At 39.7% G+C, this 23,024-nt stretch overlaps 2 protein-coding genes across 6 annotated transcripts in view; one reads left to right on the plus strand and one right to left on the minus strand.

Annotated features, from left to right (window-relative positions):
- The first annotated feature begins 1 nt into the window (after position 1).
- armc1l (armadillo repeat containing 1, like) lies at positions 2–3,789 on the plus strand. Of its 2 annotated transcripts, none has more exons than XM_034699091.1 (7): positions 2–130; positions 1,367–1,535; positions 2,063–2,154; positions 2,469–2,652; positions 2,821–2,937; positions 3,051–3,125; positions 3,234–3,789. In XM_034699091.1, exons 2-7 carry the CDS (start codon positions 1,383–1,385, stop codon positions 3,426–3,428), a joined length of 816 nt encoding a protein of 271 aa, XP_034554982.1. In that variant the 5' UTR covers positions 2–130; positions 1,367–1,382; the 3' UTR covers positions 3,429–3,789. The 2 variants fall into 2 exon arrangements, with proteins under 2 accessions (XP_034554982.1, XP_034554983.1); XM_034699092.1 differs by having other exon boundaries at positions 122–404.
- A 1,200-nt stretch (positions 3,790–4,989) lies between these two features.
- Positions 4,990–23,024, minus strand: part of si:ch73-217b7.1 (ensconsin) — a 44,966-nt gene continuing 26,931 nt past the window's right edge. The window contains exons 6-18 of one of the 4 annotated variants that reach the window (XM_034699613.1): positions 22,207–22,317; positions 18,459–18,578; positions 14,080–14,255; positions 13,153–13,289; positions 12,714–12,943; positions 12,470–12,620; positions 12,206–12,377; positions 11,330–11,434; positions 11,155–11,205; positions 11,038–11,071; positions 10,828–10,942; positions 10,559–10,740; positions 4,990–6,787 (exon numbers count right to left, since the gene is read on the minus strand). In XM_034699613.1, the coding sequence (XP_034555504.1) occupies positions 6,777–6,787; positions 10,559–10,740; positions 10,828–10,942; positions 11,038–11,071; positions 11,155–11,205; positions 11,330–11,434; positions 12,206–12,377; positions 12,470–12,620; positions 12,714–12,943; positions 13,153–13,289; positions 14,080–14,255; positions 18,459–18,578; positions 22,207–22,317 (1,595 nt within the window). In that variant the 3' untranslated portion in view covers positions 4,990–6,776. Of the gene's footprint in view, positions 6,788–10,558; positions 10,741–10,827; positions 10,943–11,037; positions 11,072–11,154; positions 11,208–11,329; positions 11,435–12,205; positions 12,378–12,469; positions 12,621–12,713; positions 12,944–13,152; positions 13,293–14,079; positions 14,256–18,458; positions 18,579–22,206; positions 22,318–23,024 lie in introns of those variants that run through there. The other 3 variants (XM_034699612.1, XM_034699614.1, XM_034699615.1) reach the window with 3 other exon arrangements.

Here is a 23,024-nt window from a genome sequence, read left to right on the forward strand (position 1 = left end):
AAAGATAGTACAAACAGCCAATAAGAGTGAGCGACTGTACAACACACGTCACGGCTGCTCGACCAATCGTGTTTCAGGAAACCGTAGCACCAAATTTGTATTTTGGTGCACGAGCTTCTCCCTCTACGTGGTAAGAAATAAACAGTTTGATGTTTTTTCACCGTTTATGTCGAATTTTAACTCACTTTATAAAGTTAAGTTGTAAAAGCGCAACGTTACATGCGTAATTAACTTTAGTTTAATATTTTTATTTGACGTAAACGGACGTAATCCAACTTCTTTACGTTTCATAACAGCTAACGTTAGCATGTAGCTAGGTAGCAACGTTGACGTTAACGTCAGCGTGAGGACGTCTTCAGTAAAACTCTTAAACTGGCTTCATTTGTCAGGTTTCTATCCTTCAGGTGACATTAAAGCTGCTTAAAGTCATGATTTTGTATTGTAAATAACTTACCTGTTAACTCAGTCCAAAGTTCGAACTGTACAAATGTAGTCCACTAGACCAGGGGTTCCCAAAGTGTGGGTCTGGACCGGAATGATTTTTTTTATTTTAAGTTATCTAAAAATATGTATTATTATTATTATTTTTATTTGTATTATTGTTATTATTATTATTGTTTATTTACCTTGTTTTCTTATGTTTATATTCCTTTTTGTTTGTACTGTTAATTATCAGAATGTCTATATTTTTATTATTTTTTTTGTATTTTTTTGTATGTATGGATTTTTTCTTCTCCATGGTGGTTTTGTATTACTTATATATATAATTTTTTAACTTGTGGTGAACAAAGAAATACTTAAACAATGTTAGAAATAGTACATTTTACCCATTATAGTAAAAAAATTGCCAAAAATAGTAGCTAAACTTGAAATGAAACCTTGATAATAGAAAATGTAATGAGTTTTCTGCCTTTCTTTTTGTGAGATTACTGCTAAATTTAGATTATGGCCAATCTGTCATCTTTGATGAACATTTCTTTTTTTTTAGATATATATTCTGATAGATTAGATATATATTGACATAGAGTGGTCTAGACATTGACATAGAGAGGTCTAGACATCCTATGTTTGTACTATACAAATAAAGATTGATTGATTGATTGATTGACTGATTTAGGGCTAGTGAACAATTAATTACTAAAGGGATTAGTAGCAGTAAGTTGATTCATAACAGCACAGGAAACACAGACACATGCTCATGGAGGTAAGGTCATTTTCTGTAGACCAGCTAAATGAAGCCACATTAAATCACTTTGAGGGACAGTGGGGGTTGCGAGTCTTTGGCACCTATATTTTGGGGGTTGTGGGCTGAAAGGTTTGGGAACACCTGCACTTGACTAGACATTAACTGACTCACTGTTTCCAGGTCCGGTTGATCAAAGATGATGGATGCTCTGTCTGTGGTGAGTCAGCTTCGGGACCTGGCTTCTGAGCCACAGAACCGACAGGTGATAGTCATGGATCAGGGCTGTCTCCCCGGGCTGGTTCTCTTCCTGGACCACCAGAACCCTGAGGTGTTATTTGCAACTCTCCAGGTAAGCTGTGCTGAAGTGCTTCACCTTGTTTTCTTTCCCCCCTCTCATAATACACACATTAAAGAACACAACAGGACAAGCCTTTTCCTATTCTCACCTTATCCATACAGTCTGTGGTTATAACTGATGATCAGACTATGTGTATTTGTTCTGCATGTCTTATTGATGCCTGAAAATAATAATATGTTTAATTAACAGAGCACTTTACAAAACTCTGGTTCCAAAGTGCTCTACATGGGAAGCAAAATAAAACAAGCGGGTCAAAATCTCACCAGGGAAGATCTAGAAATAAAACATATTTTAAAAAGACATACAATTCATTGAAAATAACTCTAAATGAATACAATTATTTTAAAATATCTACAGTATATTCTATCAAATAATAAATAAATAGTTAAAGATGAAATACCGAACTGAGATACATGAAAACTGTCATAGTAACATATTGTTTAGATGTGTACACGTGTTTTTAGATTCATAAAAGTTGTGCTAAATTGAATCAATTATCTTTCCCACTTTATCCTCAGACTCTACGATACTTGGCTGAGCTGCCCCCCAATATTCCAACCATGAAAAATGAACTGGGTATGATGGTGAGCTTGGAGACTCTAATTGGGAGGTAAGGGGGTTGTTTGTTAGGTTTTAACACTTTCCTGCATGTTGATGTGCTCCAATGTTCCCCTGAACTTCCTATGAAGTATTTTCCATCATGTTAATGTGGTTTTACGAGAACTCCTCTGCATTATTTCCATCTCTCTTTTGCTCCTATACTCTTGATTTACTGTTTTAGCAATGAAACACTTGTAGTCTAACATGAAAACCTGATAGTTATAAATAAACATCAGGTAAAATGTTTAATTTGTTCTGATAATCTGATTTGATAGCCATAAAGCTTTTCTGGAGCAGACTATCATAATGTATTTCTCGTCATAGGGAGGGCCTCTCTGTCGACATCACAGCCTTGGCCCAGGAGGTGTTCAACATTCTGAGTGCTCCTCCTATTCCTGTGCCACGCTCACCTGAGAGGGAGAAGAAGAAGAAATCCCAGTTTTTTATCAACTCCTCAAACAAGAAAGCGAAGTCTGTCACTCTACACATCCAGGGGCTGGACAGCACTGTGAGTAGGCTGACTAAAACACACACACACACACACACACACACACACACACACACACACACACACACACACACACACACACACACACTCCCCTATATCTAACTACTTATTATTGTAATGTAAGCAGTAGTGAAGTTATTGAAGTATCTCTGTCTTTGTCTTCTAAAGGACCAGCGGAGCTTGTGTGAGGAGGCTCTCCTGAAGGTTAGGGGTGTGATCAGCTTCACTTTCCAGATGGCGTCCAAGAGATGCACTGTCCGTATCCGATCAGATCTGACCACTGAGGTAACACACGAACACACTCACTTAGGATGCAACCAACCTCTTAAGATATTAGTTTATTATACTGTCGAACATGTTGATTTTTCTCCTCATTCTGTGATCCTCTTGATTTGCAGAGTCTGGCGTCCGCCATCGCTGCCACCGAGGTGTTGTCAGCCCAACAGGTGGTGAAGAACGAGGCAGGAGAAGAGGTCAGTAGCAGTAAAGGAGGGCACAGTTTGACAGTGTAGGATGTTAAGAAGTCATAGCCCAGCTTAACTTTTCTCTTTCTCCCTCTCAATCTGTTCTTTCGTCTCCAGGTTTTTATCCCGCTGAACTCTTCTGGAGTGAAAGTGCAGCAAAACTCAGCTCTCCCAGACTACCTCCCAGAGGAGGAGGAGAGCCCAGAGAGGGAGGTCGACCGAGCCATTTCCCGCACCACAGCCAAGGAGGCCTCAAACGGAAGCTGGCTCAACTCTGCCGCGAGTTTCCTCACCAAAACTTTTTACTGGTGAAACTTGAACGTCTCATTCCTTTAAAAAAAGAGAGGCTGTTTGTTACAGGAGTGGACTTTGTTTGAGATGGCGCACTCCGGGCCAGCATCCTTGCTATGAGCACATGATGTGAGCACTATCAACTTGCTGAAAAAAGCATCATTCTCAGCATGTGTGTTCTCATTTACCTCTTTTCTGCTCTGTTTATGGGGAAACACTTACACATTTTCTAATCTTACCACTGAATGTAAATATTTTCTATCAGACTTCCAAACTGACTCAATTCTCTCTACTTTTCTCGACATTTGAAAAGTATTTTCAGTGTACCCTACTGTATTTTTGGAAGTTGTTGCTAAATAAATGTACAAGATCACATCTTCAATGCGTCTTTTTTTCTGTTTCATGGATAAAAAAAAAAAAGGAAAGAAATCATGAGAAACGTCACAGCTTCTTAATATCTATAACATCAATATCTCTCAAATGTGGTTTTTTTATGTAAAATACAATGTGAAGGGAATATCCCTGATCCCTTCAAGCCTTACTTCAAATTAAATTCACAGGTCCACTCTTATTCAACTCGTCAAACTTTATTTCTTCATCCTCCTAAATTTTTTTCCTTGTAGAAGTCAATTCTCAATACGTTTCAGGTGCAGCAAATACTGGAATATTTATTCCAATGTAGTGAAAAACTCTACAATGATATAAAGGATACTTGATGCTTTTGGGGCAGCAGTAGCTCAGTCCATAGGGACTTGGCTTGGGAACCGAAGGGTCGCCGGTTCGAGTCCCAGTATGGACGAAGTTTGGCAAGTGGACTGGTGGCTGGAGAGGTGCTGGTTCACTTGCCTGGGCACTGCTGAGGCGCCCTTGAGCAAGGCACCAAACCCCAAACTGCTCTGGGTGCGCTGGTTGACGGCAGTATCCTCACTCTGACATCTCTCCCAAAGAGCATGTCCACTGCATGTGTGTGTGCATGATTGTATGTATATATACACCAAAAACTGCGTGTAGCATGACGAAAAAAACAACACGAGTGAAAAAATTGAATTCCCCCCTGGGGATTAATAAAGTACGTTTCTTTCTCTTCTTCTTTCTTGAAAAAAATACTGTTACTTAATTATACTCATCATGGTCAACCACATTCTCATAGAGTAGAGGTCCATACACATTCATATTTTGTACTTTTGAATTATGTTGATGTATAACTGTATTTATATTAATTGTTCCATCCATCCATTATCTTGACCGCTTATCCCGTCAGGGGTCACGGGGGGCTGAAGCCTATCCCAGCTGGCTTCGGGCGGAAGGCAGGGTACACCCTGGACAGGTCGCCAACCTATTCCATTAATTGTTAATTTTGTATATTCTTATGTTATTTTATTTTCAGTATCAACTATTACTACAATTTAGTATTTTTTTTATTCATTTTTGATATCAGAACATTTGGGTGGAGGCTTCAAATAAGCTCTGAGTTTTCTACCCCTTCCTGCACATTATATGATTTATCTTTGCTACTTTTTTAATGTATTTTCTTCTAATTGTGCAAATAAATGAACAAACATAAACATCAACAAACAAGTCGTCAATTCAAAAAGTTTTATTAACTTTCCAAACAGCACGTCTGCAACAGTTGTACAGTGATTCCAGTTTTCCAGTTGCTCAAAGATTTCATCCCACAGACCCTCGGAAACAAAGGGCTCATTAGTCGTTAGCCGTGTGGTCAGTCTTAGTAAAATATATCAACATTTACATAGAATTTATAGGATATCTCAGTAGAATGTATTTTACACTTGATTCTTCTTCAGTTAAAGAAAGTTCTTTGCAAACTCAGTCAAGTTAGCATGTCGACAACAGCATGCTGTGCACAAACAAGCCCTACGTTATACGTCTGAAGTTTCCTTCCATTTGGTACGACTGCAAGAGAGACTAAACGTGAAAGGTTTGAACAGAAAGAAAGCAGCCATGTTGGAGAGATGCCTGAAAGACTGAAGAGACTGTTACAGGAGTGTTATCATCATGACCTCTGCGCTCCTCCTGCAGTGAAAAGCTGTATGAAGGACGCATTTATTTGACGTTATTGCTCTTATAATTCTGACATTACAGATAAACTGACAACATCTCATTAGAAACTTTTAACATAAATCAAGGAGAGGAGGACGCCACCGGAGACTTGGGGGAATGTGCCAAATGTGCCAAGCTCATACTTGGAATGCATATCTTCAAATTAGAGAGAATGAGTCAGCTCGTTCTTTCTATGATGCTGTAAGGCAAAGAGTCATTAACATTAGCAGCATTACTTATTATATCCTTCATTGAAATGATCACACGAGTCAGATTACAACAGAATAACATCAGCAGTAAATTAAATGTGTAGTTTATGCGTGTAGTCGAAAGGAAAGCTGATGTCCAAGGATGCTCAGATGACAGGAGTCAGCATTGATTGGGAGGGATGTAAAGGGTTAAGAGATGAAAAGGAATCACTGAAGAGTGGAAGCTTCTTTCAGCTCAAACAAAAAGACATGATAAGGACAAAACAAAGAATCATTTGAACTGTACAGTCATTAAATAAACTAAAAAAAAAATCAGGTTACACCCTATTTCTCTGAGAACAGTGTCTTCATTTCGTCATTAACTTAAACTTCATCATGCTCTGACACCCCAGCCTCACCCGGCAAATATATTACACAATGCTTTCCTGCAGTCTTAATACAACTTCATGCACTAACATCATCTCATCTGACGCGTTCCTATAGATATGTTGAAACAAAAGAAGTAGAGGGTTTCCAGTTTGACAGAGCTTCAACCTGTAACTCTGAATCTGTCGCGTGAATGCCAGTTACAACGTCACATAGCTGATTGTGTTGAAGTTACAGTATGTTGCTACAGCAACAAATAATCTCTTCAAGTATCATGGCTGAAGACTTCAGGATCTCAGTACATTACATTATTATTTGTCTCTCATTCGCACACACACACACACACGCACGCACGCAAACACACACGAGTCACAAGACGGGAAGCCCTCCTGTGAATTCGGGACCTTCACCTCAGAAAGACTGGGAGTTTGGGAGATGACAGAACTTTATGACTGAGTGAACCTTTTTTTTGCCCTCCCAGGGAGGTGAAGGGGTGAGAACTTCTCTCTGGAGATGCTTTTAAGGGAGATCTTTGGAGACACCATCTTTGGGGAAATGGCTGCGGTGCTCGTCTGTCACAGGAGGGTGAGAAGGTGAACCTCCGGAAGGGTCCAGGCTGTGACGCTACGAGTCCCTTTCCTTTGGTTCAGTCCAACAGCTCTGTGTTTACCTCTCTGACCGTCTCACTTCCTGTCTCTCTGGGTGTGTGGAATCATCTCGGTCTGAAAGGGCCTCAGGCGACATCTGGAAACAAAGAGTAACAAACCAAGTTACCGGAAGGTGACGAAACAAAACAAACATGGCGGCAGCAAAGAGCGTCTTATCTCTGGGGGGGATGAAGAAACTAAGCGTTGTATCATTGTCAGGGTTCCCACTCTTTTCCAGAGATCATTTTCCAGGACATTTCCAGGACATTTTCCATGATGATCAAGCTGGTATGACAGTCTAAATTGAGTTCCTAATTTAGTTCCTAAATAGTTCCTCTCATCGGAAGTCTACATTGAAAGACGTGCAGGGCTATCCATGAAATCATCTCTTACATGCTTAAAAATTATGGCAAATTAATTACAGAACAATGCAACCACAGATGTACAGCACTTAATTAGTGCAACCAAGTAACAATGATGGCCAACTCTCATCTCAGCTTTCTCTTTTCTCAAAAAATTTAAAATGAGCTAAGTAAAAAACAAAAGAGCCAGCAAAGGACTCTGGAAGCTGCCTTACTGAAATAAATAAATAATAATAATAAGAGGATCAGTGCATAAATTGACCTAAATAGAACTGAATGACAAAAATGGCCACACATGTTGAATGGGGATGTGTTTTTTTTTTAACCTTGTCAGGTTGCACGCAGTCATGTTGGAATCATTTTCCAGGACATTTTACTTTTTCTCCCTTTTTCCAGGTGTTTTCCAGGACTGGAAAACTGGTCAACTGTTTTCCACGTTTTCCAGGTTTTCCAGGACGCGTGGGAACCCTGCATTGTTTTCATTTTCCCACTGCTCCCTTATCCTAAGCTGTAGCAGCGATGGGAAGAGTTGAGGACATGTTTAATATTTGCTATCGCTCTCTTCACCCGTTGCTGGAAATAAGGTGGATATCTGCAACAGGATGTCGGCCTTCAACAGTGCTGAGCGACAGAGGTCTTATTTTTCTCAGATTTCAAAATTGCAGCAGTTTGTGTTGTGAACAATAAACATCACATTTGCCTGTGCAGATAAGACACAGTAATCAGACCCCAGGATACAAGTATTTATCATGTTTCTCTTCATGCATGTAATTTTAAACAACATGTGTTGTACGTGGTAAAGCTGAGGCTGAAATTTAGAAACTCTTGATCTCTTGTACATGCATGCCTCTGCTCAGTGTCTTCATGTGGTTGATACAGCTTGATACCACGCTTCCTTGATGTTCATTACCACATGTAAAGCTCAAACTCAAAGTTGTGAGTTGTACACCAGGTTGGATGGCTGTCTCTGGTGACCCGTACGCTAACACATTGATACACTTTCATATACACTACCAGTCAAAAGTTTGGAAACACCTTCTCATTCCAGGGTTTGTATTTATTTTAATTATTTGAAACACTGTAGATTAATACTGAAGACAACAAAACTATGAAAGAACATATATGGAATTATTAAATGAACAGAAAAGTGTTAAACAAAGCAGAATATGTTTTATATTTTAGATTCTGTAAAGTAGCCCCCTTTTTCCTTCATGACAGCTTTGCACACTCTTGGTATTCTCTCAGTCTGCTTCATGAAGTGGTCTCCTGGAATGGTTTCTAATTAACATGAGCCTTGTCAAGAGTTCATTTGTAGAATGACTTGCCTTCTTAATGTGTTTGAGACCATCAGTTGTATTGATCAGAGGTAGGGTTAGTACACAATGGATAGCACTATTTGACTACTGTTGGAATCCAGATTATGGCAAAACCAGATCATTTCATAGTTTTGATGTCTTCAGTATTAATCTACAATGTTGAAAATAATTCAAATAAATGAAAAGCATTGAATGAGAAGGTGTGTCCAAACTTTTGACTGGTTGATTGTCATTTATAGTCCAACCTTTTTCTTGTCTCCAAACCTTTTTTGTGTAATGTAGTCTATACCTGATAACTTTATTTGATTATTGCTTTCATGAACTACTTTTTCTTTTCTCTTATGTTCTGTTTTTTATCGAGCACTTTTATATCTTTGCACTGTTGCATATAAAATATTTTTTTCTAAAAAGAAAAAAAAGAAAAGTGCTTGCTGGTATTTTTTGCGCTCCCAGGACTTTATGTTGTCCCCCAAAAAAGCTTGAACAGAAATTTGGAAAAGGGCGTTTTGGGTATTCTGCACCCTCAGCCTTGAAACTCAAGGAGCTGGTGTCATTACAGGTTTTTTAAATCTAAAATGAAAGACTTTGAAGTAGATTCTTTAGGATGTCTCTGTTTTTAGCGTACCTGGTTACATGAGTGCAACTCTTTCAGTGACAAATGTCATGCTTGTGAATGGTTCTTTGGTCCTCTGTGTGTCTGTAACTTTGTTTTTGCTGCTGACTGTCTCGGCCACGTCTCCCTTGAAAAAGAGATTTTTGATCTCCAAGGGATCAACCTGGTTCAATAAAGGTTCAATCAAAATTACAAAAATATCTCCAAAATGAATAAACCCATATCCACAATACTCAAGTCTATTTAAACGCACTTGCTGAGTCACTGTTAACTTTATCAGACTGAAAAATGTCAAATGAACTCATCAAGAGCTGTATGTAAAGAGCTGAATGTAAAGAGCTGTATGTAAAGAGCTGTATGTAAAGAGCTGAATGTAAAGAGCTGTATGTAAAGAACTGAATGTAAAGAGCTGAATGTAAAGAGCTGTATGTAAAGAACTGAATGTAAAGAGCTGAATGTAAAGAGCTGAATGTAAAGAGCTGTATGTAAAGAACTGAATGTAAAGAGCTGAATGTAAAGAGCTGTATGTTAAGAGATGAATGTAAAGAGCTGAATGTAAAGAGCTGTATGTAAAGAGCTGAATGTAAAGAGCTGTATGTAAAGAACTGAATGTAAAGAGCTGAATGTAAAGAGCTGTATGTTAAGAGATGAATGTAAAGAGCTGCATGTAAAGAACTGAATGTAAAGAGCTGTATATAAAGGGCTGTATGTAAAGAGCTGAATGTAAAGAGCTGAATGTAAAGAGCTGTATGTAAAGAGCTGTATGTAAAGAGCTGAATGTAAAGAGCTGTATGTAAAGAGCTGAATGTAAAGAGCTGAATGTAAAGAGCTGAATGTAAAGAGCTGTATGTAAAGATCTGTATGTAAAGAGCTGAATGTAAAGAGCTGTATGTAAAGAGCTGAATGTAAAGAGCTGTATGTAAAGAACTGAATGTAAAGAGCTGAATGTAAAGAGCTGTATGTTAAGAGATGAATGTAAAGAGCTGCATGTAAAGAACTGAATGTAAAGAGCTGTATGTAAAGGGCTGTATGTAAAGAGCTGAATGTAAAGAGCTGAATGTAAAGAGCTGTATGTAAAGAGCTGTATGTAAAGAGCTGAATGTAAAGAGCTGAATGTAAAGAGCTGAATGTAAAGAGCTGTATGTAAAGATCTGTATGTAAAGAGCTGAATGTAAAGAGCTGTATGTAAAGAGCTGTATGTAAAGAGCTGAATGTAAAGAGCTGTATGTAAAGAGCTGAATGTAAAGAGCTGTATGTAAAGAGCTGAATGTAAAGAGCTGAATGTAAAGAGCTGTATGTAAAGAGCTGAATGTAAAGAGCTGAATGTAAAGAGCTGTATGTAAAGAGCTGAATGTAAAGAGCTGTATGTAAAGAGCTGAATGTAAAGAGCTGAATGTAAAGAGCTGTATGTAAAGAGCTGAATGTAAAGAGCTGAATGTAAAGAGCTGAATGTAAAGAGCTGAATGTAAAGAGCTGAATGTAAAGAGCTGAATGTAAAGAGCTGTGCGTCCTGTCACTTCAAAAAGAGGATCAAATGAGTGATGACACATAAAAGAAGCAGAGTATATCATCCTAACCTGGTCCCTGCTGGGCAGATATATCCTCCATCCCGCTGAGAGGCTTTAGGAGACCGTTCTCCCTGAAGGCGATGACAGGAGCTCTCTCCTCCTCCTGCTGCTGCTGCTCCTCCTCTCCCTCAGGAGGAGACAACCTGGAATGTGAAGGCAGTACGATCACCTCCTCAAACTCCCCGTTCTCCCTGAAAGAAACGCACAAGATGGAAGAATGTTACTCTTACTGTAGACACGGCTCCAGACGACACTGAGGCATGTCACGTGGTATTTACCCCTGCTCAGGTTGGCTCGGTGGGGTGGTGTTTGGGTTAGAGTCAGCTTCCTGACCGTTGCTGCTGTTTGTCGGTGACGAAGTGTCAGCTGACGGGCTGGAGCTCGTAGGGGTCACTGATGAGGAGAGAAAACCAACATACAGGATGTATTCTGAAGCTTCTGATAAATACAACATGAAAGAATGAATCTAACAGAATAAGTGAAGTTACCTGCATTGTCACCATTCCTGTTAGGAACCACTCTCTGAAGAGGAGAAGATAAACAGATTATGAGAACAGTTATGGTCATCAGATATTGGCTGAATTTGTCCTTCATTAATCCGTTACCTTATCTGGTGTGTCTGAACGTCGTGTCCTCTTCATGATCTCCTCCAGACGCTGGTGGAAAAAAAGGGGGGGTTTAAATGGATTGTTGTGAGAAGTGTTATTGAAATATTGTGTGTGTGTGCGCGTGCCTGTGCATGTGTGTGTGTGTGTGTGAGTGAGAGAGAGGATGTGTCACCTTTTTTCTCTCCAGGCGTTCAGCCTCCTCTTTCTGGAAGTGCTTGTCTCTCTCCTGCTTCAGTCGCTCCGCTTCCTCTCTCTGTCGAGACTCGTCCTCCTCTTTCTAACACACAAACACAATTACTTTATTAGTAATTAATGAATGTTTTATATTTCATTATTATTATTATTATTATTATTATTATTATTATTATTATCATTATCATTATCATTCTTCTTCTTCTTCTTCTTCTTCTTCTTCATTTATTAGTAATCAATGAGTGTTTTTCATCTTATTATTATAGTTAATTTGTAATAATTAGTGTTTTTTATTTTATAATTATTTCATTAGTATTTAGTGTTTTTCATGTTATTATGATTACATTTTATTGGTAAGGAATTAGTATTTTTTATTCTATTATTACATCAGTAAGTAATTAGTGTTTATTTTATTTTTATTAGTAATGTATTACTGTTTTTTATTTTGTTATTTCTATTTTATTTTATTAGTAATTCATTACTATTTTTTATTTCATTTCATCAGTAATGAATTACTGTTTTATATTTTATTATTATTTTCATTTTATTTTATTAGTAATTCATTTCTGGTTCTTATTTTATTATTAATAATTTTATTTCATAAGTATTTAATTTGTGGTTTACATTTTTTATTATTATATTAGTAAGTAATTAGTGTTTTTTATATTATTATTGTATTTAATTAGTAATTTTAATTTTAATTTCATTATGATTTTAATATATTAGTAATGAATTAGTGTTTTTTATTTCATCATTATTTTTATTTCATTTTAATTTTTAATTAATGTGTTTTTTAAGATAGATTAACTTCTAGGGTGGGTCTAATAAGTTAGGTCTTCAGTTTGCTTCCCCTGACCTGTTTCTGAAGTTTCTCTGCCTCCTCTTTTTCCTTCTCAAGTCTCTCTTCCTCCATCTTCCTCTCCTCCTCCTCCTTCTTCTTTTTCATCTCCTCCGCTTGACGCTGAGCCTCCTCTTCTCTCTTTGCTCTCTCCTCGGCTTTACGGCGAGCCATCTCCTCCCTCGCTAACCTGTGCAGACACAAATCAATCAAAGTTAAGGATGCAGATGAACACACACATCACTGCCTCCATATCAAACTTTCAAACGCAGCACATCTTACCTCGCCTGCTCCTCCTGTTGCTTGCGCTCCTCTTCCTCTTTCTCCCTCTGCTCTCTGGCCAACCGACGATTCTCAGCCAGGATGCGACTCGCCTCCTCTGGGTCTGTGGTGCCTGCAGAGGGTCTGTGAGCTGGAGGACTGCTTACACTCTCTAAGAGGCATAAGAAGAACCTTACTTAAATAAAAACAAATAAATCCTAAAGGTTTCATGACATGTGTAAAGATTTTAGCAGCAGTAACTGACCGCTGGCTGCTGGTGGAGACGGCTCACTGCTGCTCTTGTTCTGACCCAGAGGCTGAGGGCGAGGCTGAAGAGGACTCAGAACCTCGTCTTCATCCTCCTCATCTTGCTCTCTGGTGGTTCGGGGACTCTCGGGTGTGACTCTGAACGGTCGCAGGTTTCCCGGGTCTTCTGGCCCTGGAGACTTCAGCATCTTGGGGGTTGGAGGCCGCTCTCCTGCCTTTTGAGGTTGCCTGTGACCGAGAGAAGAGCAGCATTTAGCAAAACTATAAGGAAGTGTGACTGAACTAGTTACATTAGTTTGGCAGTGTGAGCTGAACAGTCCTCCTCAGTTGTGTTTGTGCAAAAACTATCAAAGCAGGCAGACCCTTTTCTTGTTCCAAGTCATCCAGAACTTCAATCTGTCTAATCTAATTTCCTCTGATGGATGTGTTCCCCCTACCTTCCAGGAGAGGGCGCTGTCATTCTGCTGATCTTCTTGCCTAGAGAAGAGGAGCGCTTGTTGGGGGGTAAAGTCAGAATGGGAGCCAGTGGGAGTGACAGGTTGCTCCAGGATTTCCTGACATGTTCTCGGTCCTTCTGCTATCAGTGAAGGACATGATGATGGTGATGGTGATGATGATGATGGGACATAAGAGAACAGATTTAAAACAGGCATTAAAGGGTCAAAAACATGTCCTGAGCAGCACACACAATGAGCAGGTGTTGGGGAAGATGCCAGGACTCTGTGCACCCTACTGACGGCAGCTGATGATGATGATCAGAAACCGGATTAGACTCAGACAGCCTTCCTGTTGCAGTATATAACCTCTGGCACCAAACCACCGCACCAACATTCAAATCTAATCCCTATTGTTGGAGACCGTCAGAGCACTTATCATTTTCAGAGTGTGCAGGTGAGCTGAAAATGTAGATTCACAGAGGGAAGCCGCCGACGTGACTTCATTATGAAAGTGTCTGTGTGTACGTGAAGACCATGCACGTGTCCTCCGCTCACTGTTTAGAGCATAAAGTGCAGAAGACGCAGCCCTTCTAAGACCTTAATGGTTTAAGCTGTGACACGGTGGCAGCAGACAGATGGACAGTGGGAACAGTGTGTGTGCCAGTGTGTTTGTGTGTGTGTGTGTGTGTGTGTGTGTGTGTGTGTGTGTGTGTGTGTGTTTGTGTGTGTGTGTGTGTGTGTGTGTGTGTGTGTGTGTGTGTGTGTGTGTGTGTGTGTGTGAGGAGCAGATCTCTGATATTTGTGTCTTACAATATAAACATGAGAAAGACAAACAGGAAGAGGCAGAGTTAAATAAACACATGGATTATATATGGTTAAGGTTGATATGGTACAGCAAAACAGGTGTTGGTTTCTAACATAACTCACCTGTGTGGTGCCGGTGGTCCTCCTGCGCACCTGCGTCTTGGAGGAAGACGAGGCCGTCTCCCTGCTGAGGCTCCTGTCGTGGCTGCGGCAGTGAGGGAGAGGCTGCGCCTGCAGGGCCTTGAAGGACATGGAGCCCATGGGGTGGCAGGACACTGAGCGAGGACACACAGGCATGGCTACAGTGATGTACGAGGTGGGAGTGTTTTCAGGGAAGGTATGGATCAGAGCAGTGTGAGGATTTATGGAACGTCAGGCAAGGGGTTGTTTGATAAACAGGAGCGCAGAGCGATCAGAAAAAAGTAGAAGAGGAGGGAGTGAGAAGGATGTGGCAGAAGCGTAAATGCAGACCAGGAGAGGTTTGAGGATTGAACAGAGGATGTTTGGTGGAAAAGAAAAGAAGACAAAGAAGCCGTTAGTACTACTGAAAGCTCTACTGTTAACATTGTGCTGCCATCACTACAGAGCTGAAACAAACTACTGTGTGCTTTAAGAAAAGGGGTGTAGTTAGAGAAACCAAACTTAGCGTTAGTTCTTTCAAGACTTAGTCCCTTAGAGAGAAAAAACAACAAACTATGAGTGCAGTAGACCCAACACCACATACCAGAGTAAAACACAAGCAAGAGTAGCCCCTCCACACACTACAGAAACAGTTACATGTAAGGTTAGTAGAGGAGAGCCAGAGTAAATACAGGGTGTTGTTGTGTGTGTCAGGTTGACTCTCACAGTATCATCTTCAGCATCAAGTCATAATTCAAATTATAGTTTCACTAAACTTGTGACACAAATGTTCTGCTGTGTAACTGTTTGAGCATTTCAATGCAGCAGCGTTTCATCTCATTGCCTTTCAGCTGACAGGACAGCTGCCTGTGAAAGCATGCAGCAGTGTTCAATTGATTTCACATACTGTATAACTAAAAGCTGCCTGCAGGACAGTCACTTAATCTGCAGGAGAGCCTTTCACACTGAAAAGTTTAACATTATCAAACTGCAATTTTTCCTTTAGTCAGTGTTGAAGTCAAGTCCTTGAGTCCGAGTCAAGTCTCAAGTCCTCCATGTTCAAGTTGAGTCCAAGAAAACATATTTCATTTATCACCATTAGACTCTGGAGATGTACATGATCAATGAAGTCACAGTGCTGTGGGTTCTGTGAAAGTGTGTACAGTATTGGGTTGCAAAATTCTGGGATTCTTTAAAGTTGGAAACTTTCCATGGTAATTAATGGGAATTCACAGGAATAAACCAGGACATTTACTAAATTGAAGGTTGGCTCTTAATAGGGAACTTAAATATAGTTGGGGAAAATATATTTTAGCACAATCCTGACTAAAACAACCAGATTGTACAGTTGAATATCTATGCAGAGCCATCCTCAACCATGCTGGACAGTGACACTGAAGAGGAAGAGTTAGAGTTGGATGTTGAGGAAGTGGACATGGAGGATGTTGATGAAACCCAGGAAGAGCCCATTGCCTGAAAGGGTTAAGCAAAAATGCAAGAGGCTAGGCTTGAGAAGCTTGAGGGAAGATGCTTTTTTATTTGCATGTTGAATGGGACTTTTTTGGAGGGAGAGGGGCTCTTTTCATTTAACATTTTGAATGGGACTTTGTTGGGATTGCATTTTTGTTCATTTTTGAATGGGTTGGGTCGGGGGATGAGTAATATTTAACCCAACATTCATGTTTCTGTTCCTCAATGAAAGAATTGATTGTTCAATGAAATATTTAACACTTGATAAAGTTCTACTTACAAATAAATCTGTTTTAATTGTATTATTTTGGATGGATGTCTGCTTATAACAAAACAAATATTTATGCTTGGATATGATACCTTTCCATTAAATTACCCTCAATTCCCAGTTAATTCCCATAATTCCCATGGAAAGTTTCCAATTTTGAATATTTCCAAATTCTCCAGCTTAACTTCCCATGGAAATTGACCGAAAAATGTCCACCCCTTTGCAACCCAGGTACAGAAACACTATCACTGGAAAAACACTTTTTGATTCCACTGCAGATGTCTAGTCCACTCAAAAATACCTGCAGCCCACTCACTATTAATCTAAATTTGAACTAACCGAACATCTTTGACTTAATGGTTGAGTCACTTTAGAGGCTAACATTACCACTACCTTTGCTAACAGTAACTTAGTCTAAGTAGGCTAACTCTAATCTCACTTACTTTTCTGGATGCTTCCCGGAAAGATGTCTGTAAAAGTTTGAGTTTATCCCATTATTCTCTCATTGTTCTTTAATATATTGCACATGATGCTCTGCTCTAGCTACTACAAAATATTTAAAATTGAAATGCATGATTATTTTTGCCTCTTTGAACATCCTGGTAGTCACTGATGCTGAACAAGACAGCATGGGAGTATTGAACATGTAGGTGAACACACGTAGGAGCCCTTACTCGAAACTGAATAATTGAAGCTGATTATCAGGGCTTTAGACTAGCAAAATAATAAAACAGTCTTTAAAAATAATACATTTGAGTCCTCTTCTCTGGCTTAAGCCTTATCATTTGACACAAACACAATTAGGTGTTTTCTGGGGGTTCATAGATTTGCTCCAATCCCAGCAATTCAGGGAGATATGGGCTGGATACCAGAGTCTGTACGGCAAAAATGGGAAATGATCCGATTGTGGAATCAGCTAATAAATATGTCAGATGACAGAATAAATGAGAATGTATTTATTTGGAGCAAAATACATAACTCTCCATGGACAAAAGAGCTTTACTCATTTTTTGAGGAGGTGGACATGTTGTATATCTACAGGAGTGATCTTTGCTGTGATGTCAACTCTGTGAAAGCTCATGTTGAAATATGAAGTAAAATGGTTTGAAAATGTTCTGTCCAAACCAAAACTAAGGACATGTGCTAGTCAAGCACAATTTCATCCCCAAATTGTATGTCACCTCTTGGTTATCTAGAAGCCAAAGATCTTTGGTTGCACAGTTAAGATCTGGTATTCTTCCTCTGACCATTGAGGTCAGTCGATTTAAAAATATCCCAGAAGAAAACAGACTCTGTGAGATGTGTGATTTGAATGAAGTGGAAACAGAGTCCCATTTTCTTTTGTACTGTAAAAATGATGATGACCTCAGAGAGATATTGTTTCAAGAAATTGCCTGTAAAATATTTTGGTGGACAGATGTGCAAAAACTAAATTGGTTGTTTAATTTTGACGTGTTTAAACTTGATAATTTTGTATCAAAAACCTGGAAAAGAAGACAAGATAGTCTCTTTAAGTCGTGTTTATTTGTATTTGTATTATTTTCTTTTATTCTGTTGTAATTTTCTCCCTCAGTTTCCTTACAAGGAATGATCATGCTGTGCACTCTGACCCTGGACTGTACGAATTCATGGTGTCTTGTAAGCTCATGCGGGCTGGGCATCTGATTGTATGCATGACACAATAATAAAATTAAAACTTCAAACTTCATAATACGATAGGTCAGCTAAAGCTAGTTAACAGCAACGTTAGCTAACAGTAACGTCAGTGAGACAAAGGTAATGTTAGCTGGGAATTAGTTGAATGCTGGTACCTGCTGTGACCGAGCTTTAAGTAAATGGATAATCACATGCCATCAGTTTGATCAATGAAGAGCTGAAGGTATAGCTATTTTTAGACACCGTACATTTGGTTTGACTAACAATGTAGACTACAGAGGTTTGGTTTTAAAACCTTCTTTGTTTGATTGGTACGATCCTGTAGCTGTTAACATGTAAAGTAAAGGTTTTATGAGGCCAGACTATTTCTAAACTTTAAAGAAACAGACTTCTCCTGAATCTTTGACAAATTATATATGCTGGTAAAGATATTTCCTGTTCTTAGCTCTTATGTTAATTAAGGCTAAACTGCCTGACTGACCCCCCCAGGCCTAAACATGGAGTCAGAGGAAATTAGACGCCATATCATTACAGTCAATACGGTCTTTAGACTTCTGTGCTATGACTCTGTCAATAGGAGAATGCTTCCTAAACAGCTTACTTGTTTAGACGTGTGTGTGTGTGTGTGTGTGTGTGTGTGTGTGTGTGTGTGTGTGTGTGTGTGTGTGTGTGTGTGTGTGTGTGTGTGTGTGTGTGTGTGTGTGTGTGTGTGTGTGTGTGTGTGTGTGTGAGCTTTGGGTGCCTGATACAGACTGGTGATGGGAAGTTTCAGACGGTGTAATGCTTTAAGTCTGTCCAAATCTGATTAACATCCAAAACTGTTCCAACTAGCCAACGAGGTGACCAAAATATAAACAGCATAAAAAACTTCTTGCTCTGTGACGTGTGATTTGTAGTTTTTTTTGTAGTAAACGCCCTCTTGTCTCATTTGCTTCTAATAACCATGTGACCCCATGGGGCGTCTTCTGTTTCAGGATGTGTGTATTACCTGTTTGCTCTCCAGATAGACTCATAGCGCTGCGGCTACGAGCTAAGTAAGAGTGTGTCGGCTGCTGCAGGCGGTTGACCACATTGCTCTCCCATGGCGTCAAAGGAAGACGGCGCAGACCTGGACACACACACACACACACACACACAAAAATAACACTTACAGTTTCATAACGGCTACAGCCCACTGATTAGCCAAAGCAAGCAGTCAAAGCAGATTATAAATGATGCATAATTACTGCGTTTTTTCTCATTCCTTTCCTTGCACTTCACAGCAGTGTAGGCGAGGGCTAAGGTACTCTGGTTGACATGCACAAGCTGCTCTGATACACCTACACCTGCATGCACCGGTGTGTTAATTATGAGAGGGAGCAAACAGCCTGGAGTGAAGCGCAAACCAAGAGCAAACACAGGCAGGAGAGCATTCCAACAAACAGAGCAAGGGACATATTGCATTTAGAGAACACATTCTTCATTCGAGCTCGCTTTGAGAAATTAATCCAGAAATTAACAGAACTTTTTTTTAGGGAATTAACTCATGCAGAGTCTTGTTGGTACCTGGTTCGGATGTTTACATATTGGACATAATTTGTAACTTATTAACCAGAAGTGTCAATTAATAATATGCATGATATCAAGCAAATCATGCAGCACTGCTCGCTCTGATAAAGAAGTAGAGCACAAGGTTGCAGGTTGCAGAGTGAGGGGCAAAGATACAACTGGGCTGAAAACTGTGCAAAGGGATCTAAGTTCCTCTCCAGTAATGATGACTGGTTTCTGGGTTGATCCATTTAAGGGTGTGCAGAGAGTTTGTCTTGGCAGCTTCTAATTTGTCACAGTTTAATTTCATGTCCATAACGATGCGTTCACCCGTTTGTTGAAATGTGGGTGTTGAATGTTCAGCCGGGATAAAAACAGCACAAGTGCTCCCACAAAAACAAAAAGATTATCCAACAGAGGATTAGAGAAAGGGGTCACGCTAGAGGGGGGAAAAAACTTGATCCCTCTGATGAAACACAGAGGTGCAGATACATGCATATATATGATGCATGTTATCAGCAATGTGGACAATGGATGGATGAGCGTACTGTAATATGGACTTTTCTATTTACTAAGACAAAATGTCAAATCAGTGTCATTCAAATTCAAAGCTGGTGTTGTGCAGCTCCATGAATCTAAATCAAAGTGCATTCAATGTTTTCTTGAGTCAGCACACAAAAGCTAATTGAGTAATTTCTCCACAGTTTGCAGCCCATGATCTTTCTTGCTTTGCAGCGCTGAGTCTAATATAAAATATCAAATATCAGGGACCAAATTGCAAAAAATTCCCATAAGACACCTGTGTTTTTCTGCTGGTGCGTCTTTCCTTGGAGAAGGCGGGGTTTGGACTGAGCTTTGCTAATAACAGGAGTGGAGGCTGTTCTCATGTGTAAGCCTGTTAGTAACATATGGACATCAAAGAATACATCATCTAATTAGCAATTCATTAGCAGTTAAGACACTACACATGCTTACATGACTACTCGGACAGTCAGAGCTATGCTAACTTGCTTTTTTGACTTGAGTTAGATGAGAAAATGAATACTACTACCATTTCTGTCCAGCTTAGCCTACAGACTGAAATACAACCTGCCAGGTTCACACACAATAAACCCACAGGCACTGTTTAAACCCACTGATTACAACTAAATGTCTTCTTTGTTTGATTGGTACGATCGTCTGGGTGTTAATGTGAAAAGTAAAGGTTTTATGAGGCTAGACTGTTTCTAAACTTTAACCAAACAGACTTCACAACAAAAATATTCTCCTGAATTTTGTTTTTAGCCAATTTTCAGCTATAAAACTACATTTGCTTCTAAAAATGTTTCAAATTATAACAGAGTCTCTATTAATATAAGTGTCACTGTATCCCCACATCTTGTTGAGTAAATCATTGACTGTATATTCATATGGACAGTGCACCTCCATCTCCTCCCATTGTTTCAAAGTGAAGCCAAAATGCCGCCCCAGTGATGAATTTTGGAGCCGAGGTGTGTGCAGAAGGGATCTGGCTGGTGGAGCCACAAAATGAGTGTCACACCCCTTCTGCTAACCAAAACACACATTTCAAGCTCCTGTGAGGAGTTTCTGACTGGCTATGAAATGCCTCTTTATGAACTATTGAAGCTAGCAAGACCATCAACTACAAGACAGTACAATAGGTAAATGGTCAGTCTAATGCCTGTAACGAATGTTAGGGGTTAGGCATCATACAAGACTATTTCCACAGTGAATATTCACAGTGAATGATACAGATCGCTGTTAAAATAAAGCATTATGGGGAGCCAGTGGCCTAGCGGTCTAGGCGCACCCCATGTACAGAGGCTATAGTCCTTGTTGCAGAGGACTCCCGGCCTGACCATTTGCTGCACGTCCTCCGCCACTCTCTACTCCCCCCATTTCCTGTCTATCTTCAGCTGTCTTATCAAATAAAGGCGAAAAAGCCCCAAAAATATAACTGAAAAAAATAAAATAATAATAATAATAATAATACATAAAATAAATACTAATAATAATAATAATAATAATAATAATAATAATAATAATAATTATTATTATTATTATTATTATTATTATTATTATTATTATTATTATATTAAAAAATAATAGTAATAATAATAATAATAATAATAATAATAATAATAAAGCATTATGGCAATTTTAGTCATAAAACACACATGTTATCTACACATGTACAGTTTAAGATAACCACTTTGTCCACAGGAGGCGCCAAAATTGACTCAAATTGAAAATTCCTCACAGGAGCTTTAAATCAGGGATAAATAGCAAAGATGACTGGTCGGTACAATCCATAGGAAATCAGATTGCTGTGTTGGTATGAGGCGGACACTCATGGTTACAGAAACTTCAATGACTCTTGTGCGAGTGTTCCTTACGCTCTCTCTGGAAAAGAAAAAATGCGGCATTCATCAAAAGAGCTGTCAACCATGGCGTCACATCCCCTCTTTTTAACATCGCATAACTAACTTAAGATTAACTTCTAAGTAAAACAAATGGAGCGACGCCTGTGAGTTAGTTGATGCAGACAACTTGAGCTGCACTGCTATACATGTCACATGTCCCACTCTCATAATCATCATCCAATCCCACCCTCTGCCTCTCAAATTGGTGGTCTATTCTGCCTGTCAACGCCTCTGCTGCCCTGCATGCCTATTGCTGAATTTCCTTTCATCCCCACTGCCACCCCAGCATCCAGCATCATGTTCAGTATGTTTTGCTCATCACTCCTCAATGCCTGCATGTAAACTTATCTGCAGGGAGTGATGAGGCCAGAGCCTGGGCGCCAAACATGAATATGTATTTGCTGCTACAATAAACAATTTAAACCTGAGTTGTCTGACTGAACTAAATGTTCCGACAGAGCGCATGTTTGAGAAAAATCTATTGGACATGTATTTCAGTTTTCTAGTTTGACCCATGTTCCATCTGTTTAAACAGAGGAGGCCAGCTTTATGACCTAAACTGCAGCCAGTCACCAGGGGGAGCTCTAAACATTCTGGCTTCACTTCGGAGGAGCTGTTATGCCGTCCATGTTTTTATACAGTCTATGAATTAAATAAAGAAAAACAACAACAAGCCACTTTACGGTCACAACAGTTCAGCTTAGAAACACTAATGTCATGCAAGCAAAGTCAGACGTCACAGATGGATACTGTAATGAGTTGCAGAGTGATAGTCGTGTTTGTTACCTCTGTCTGGAGAGTGTAGGAGTGTAGCAGAGGAGGAGGAGAGACGCTTGGAAATGACCGGGTCTGTATGTTTTGATAAATTCATCGTGGAAACTGATCTCCTGTCAGCATCTAGAAAAAAAGGAGAAAAATGACAAAAGGAAAGTATGTTTGTTTAATAGCTGGAGGTTGTACGCTCTCCTTGAAGGGCTACTCTACTCTATTTTGGTTAGATGATGTTAGAGAACTACCAATGTGTTGCTAAAGGGAGAGATTGTTATGAATTAGAGCTATGTGTCATCTAAAGTGAAGCTAAAATGGTTTAAAAGAACGATCCGGTGTCCTGGGATATACGTGCAGGTTACACACTGACTGGACTGCTACATGGAACACTATTCATGCCTTTCACATAGCTAGAGCTAGAACGGTGCCGTACACGTACAACACTAGGGCCAGTGGTCTAACACTGGCTGGCTAATGACACAGTTGTCTCATATTCACATTGAGAGGTCATTCCGTATCTGCGGTAGAGACTGAGAGCACCCTGCATGTGCTCCAGTCCAGCAAGGTCGAATGGACAGAGGAAAATCGACTCGACAAAACCTGGACCAGGAAGGGGGGTGGGGGGAGGGAAAATGTCAGAGAAACAAAGAGCAGAGAGGAGGAAGAGGAAGATACGAGGGTGCAGAGAGAGTGGGTGAGAGAGGGTGAGTTTGAGAATGAGGGACAGTAAGAGAGAGAGAGAGGGAGGGAGAGGCAGAGCAGGGTGTGAGTCAGCAGTAACAACAGAGGGATCGGGGATCTGAGAAGTTCAAATGCAAACATGGTAGAACAATATT

This window comes from Notolabrus celidotus, chromosome 13 (genome assembly GCF_009762535.1).
Source record: "Notolabrus celidotus isolate fNotCel1 chromosome 13, fNotCel1.pri, whole genome shotgun sequence".
In the NCBI taxonomy this organism is placed as follows: Eukaryota; Metazoa; Chordata; class Actinopteri; order Labriformes; family Labridae; genus Notolabrus; species Notolabrus celidotus.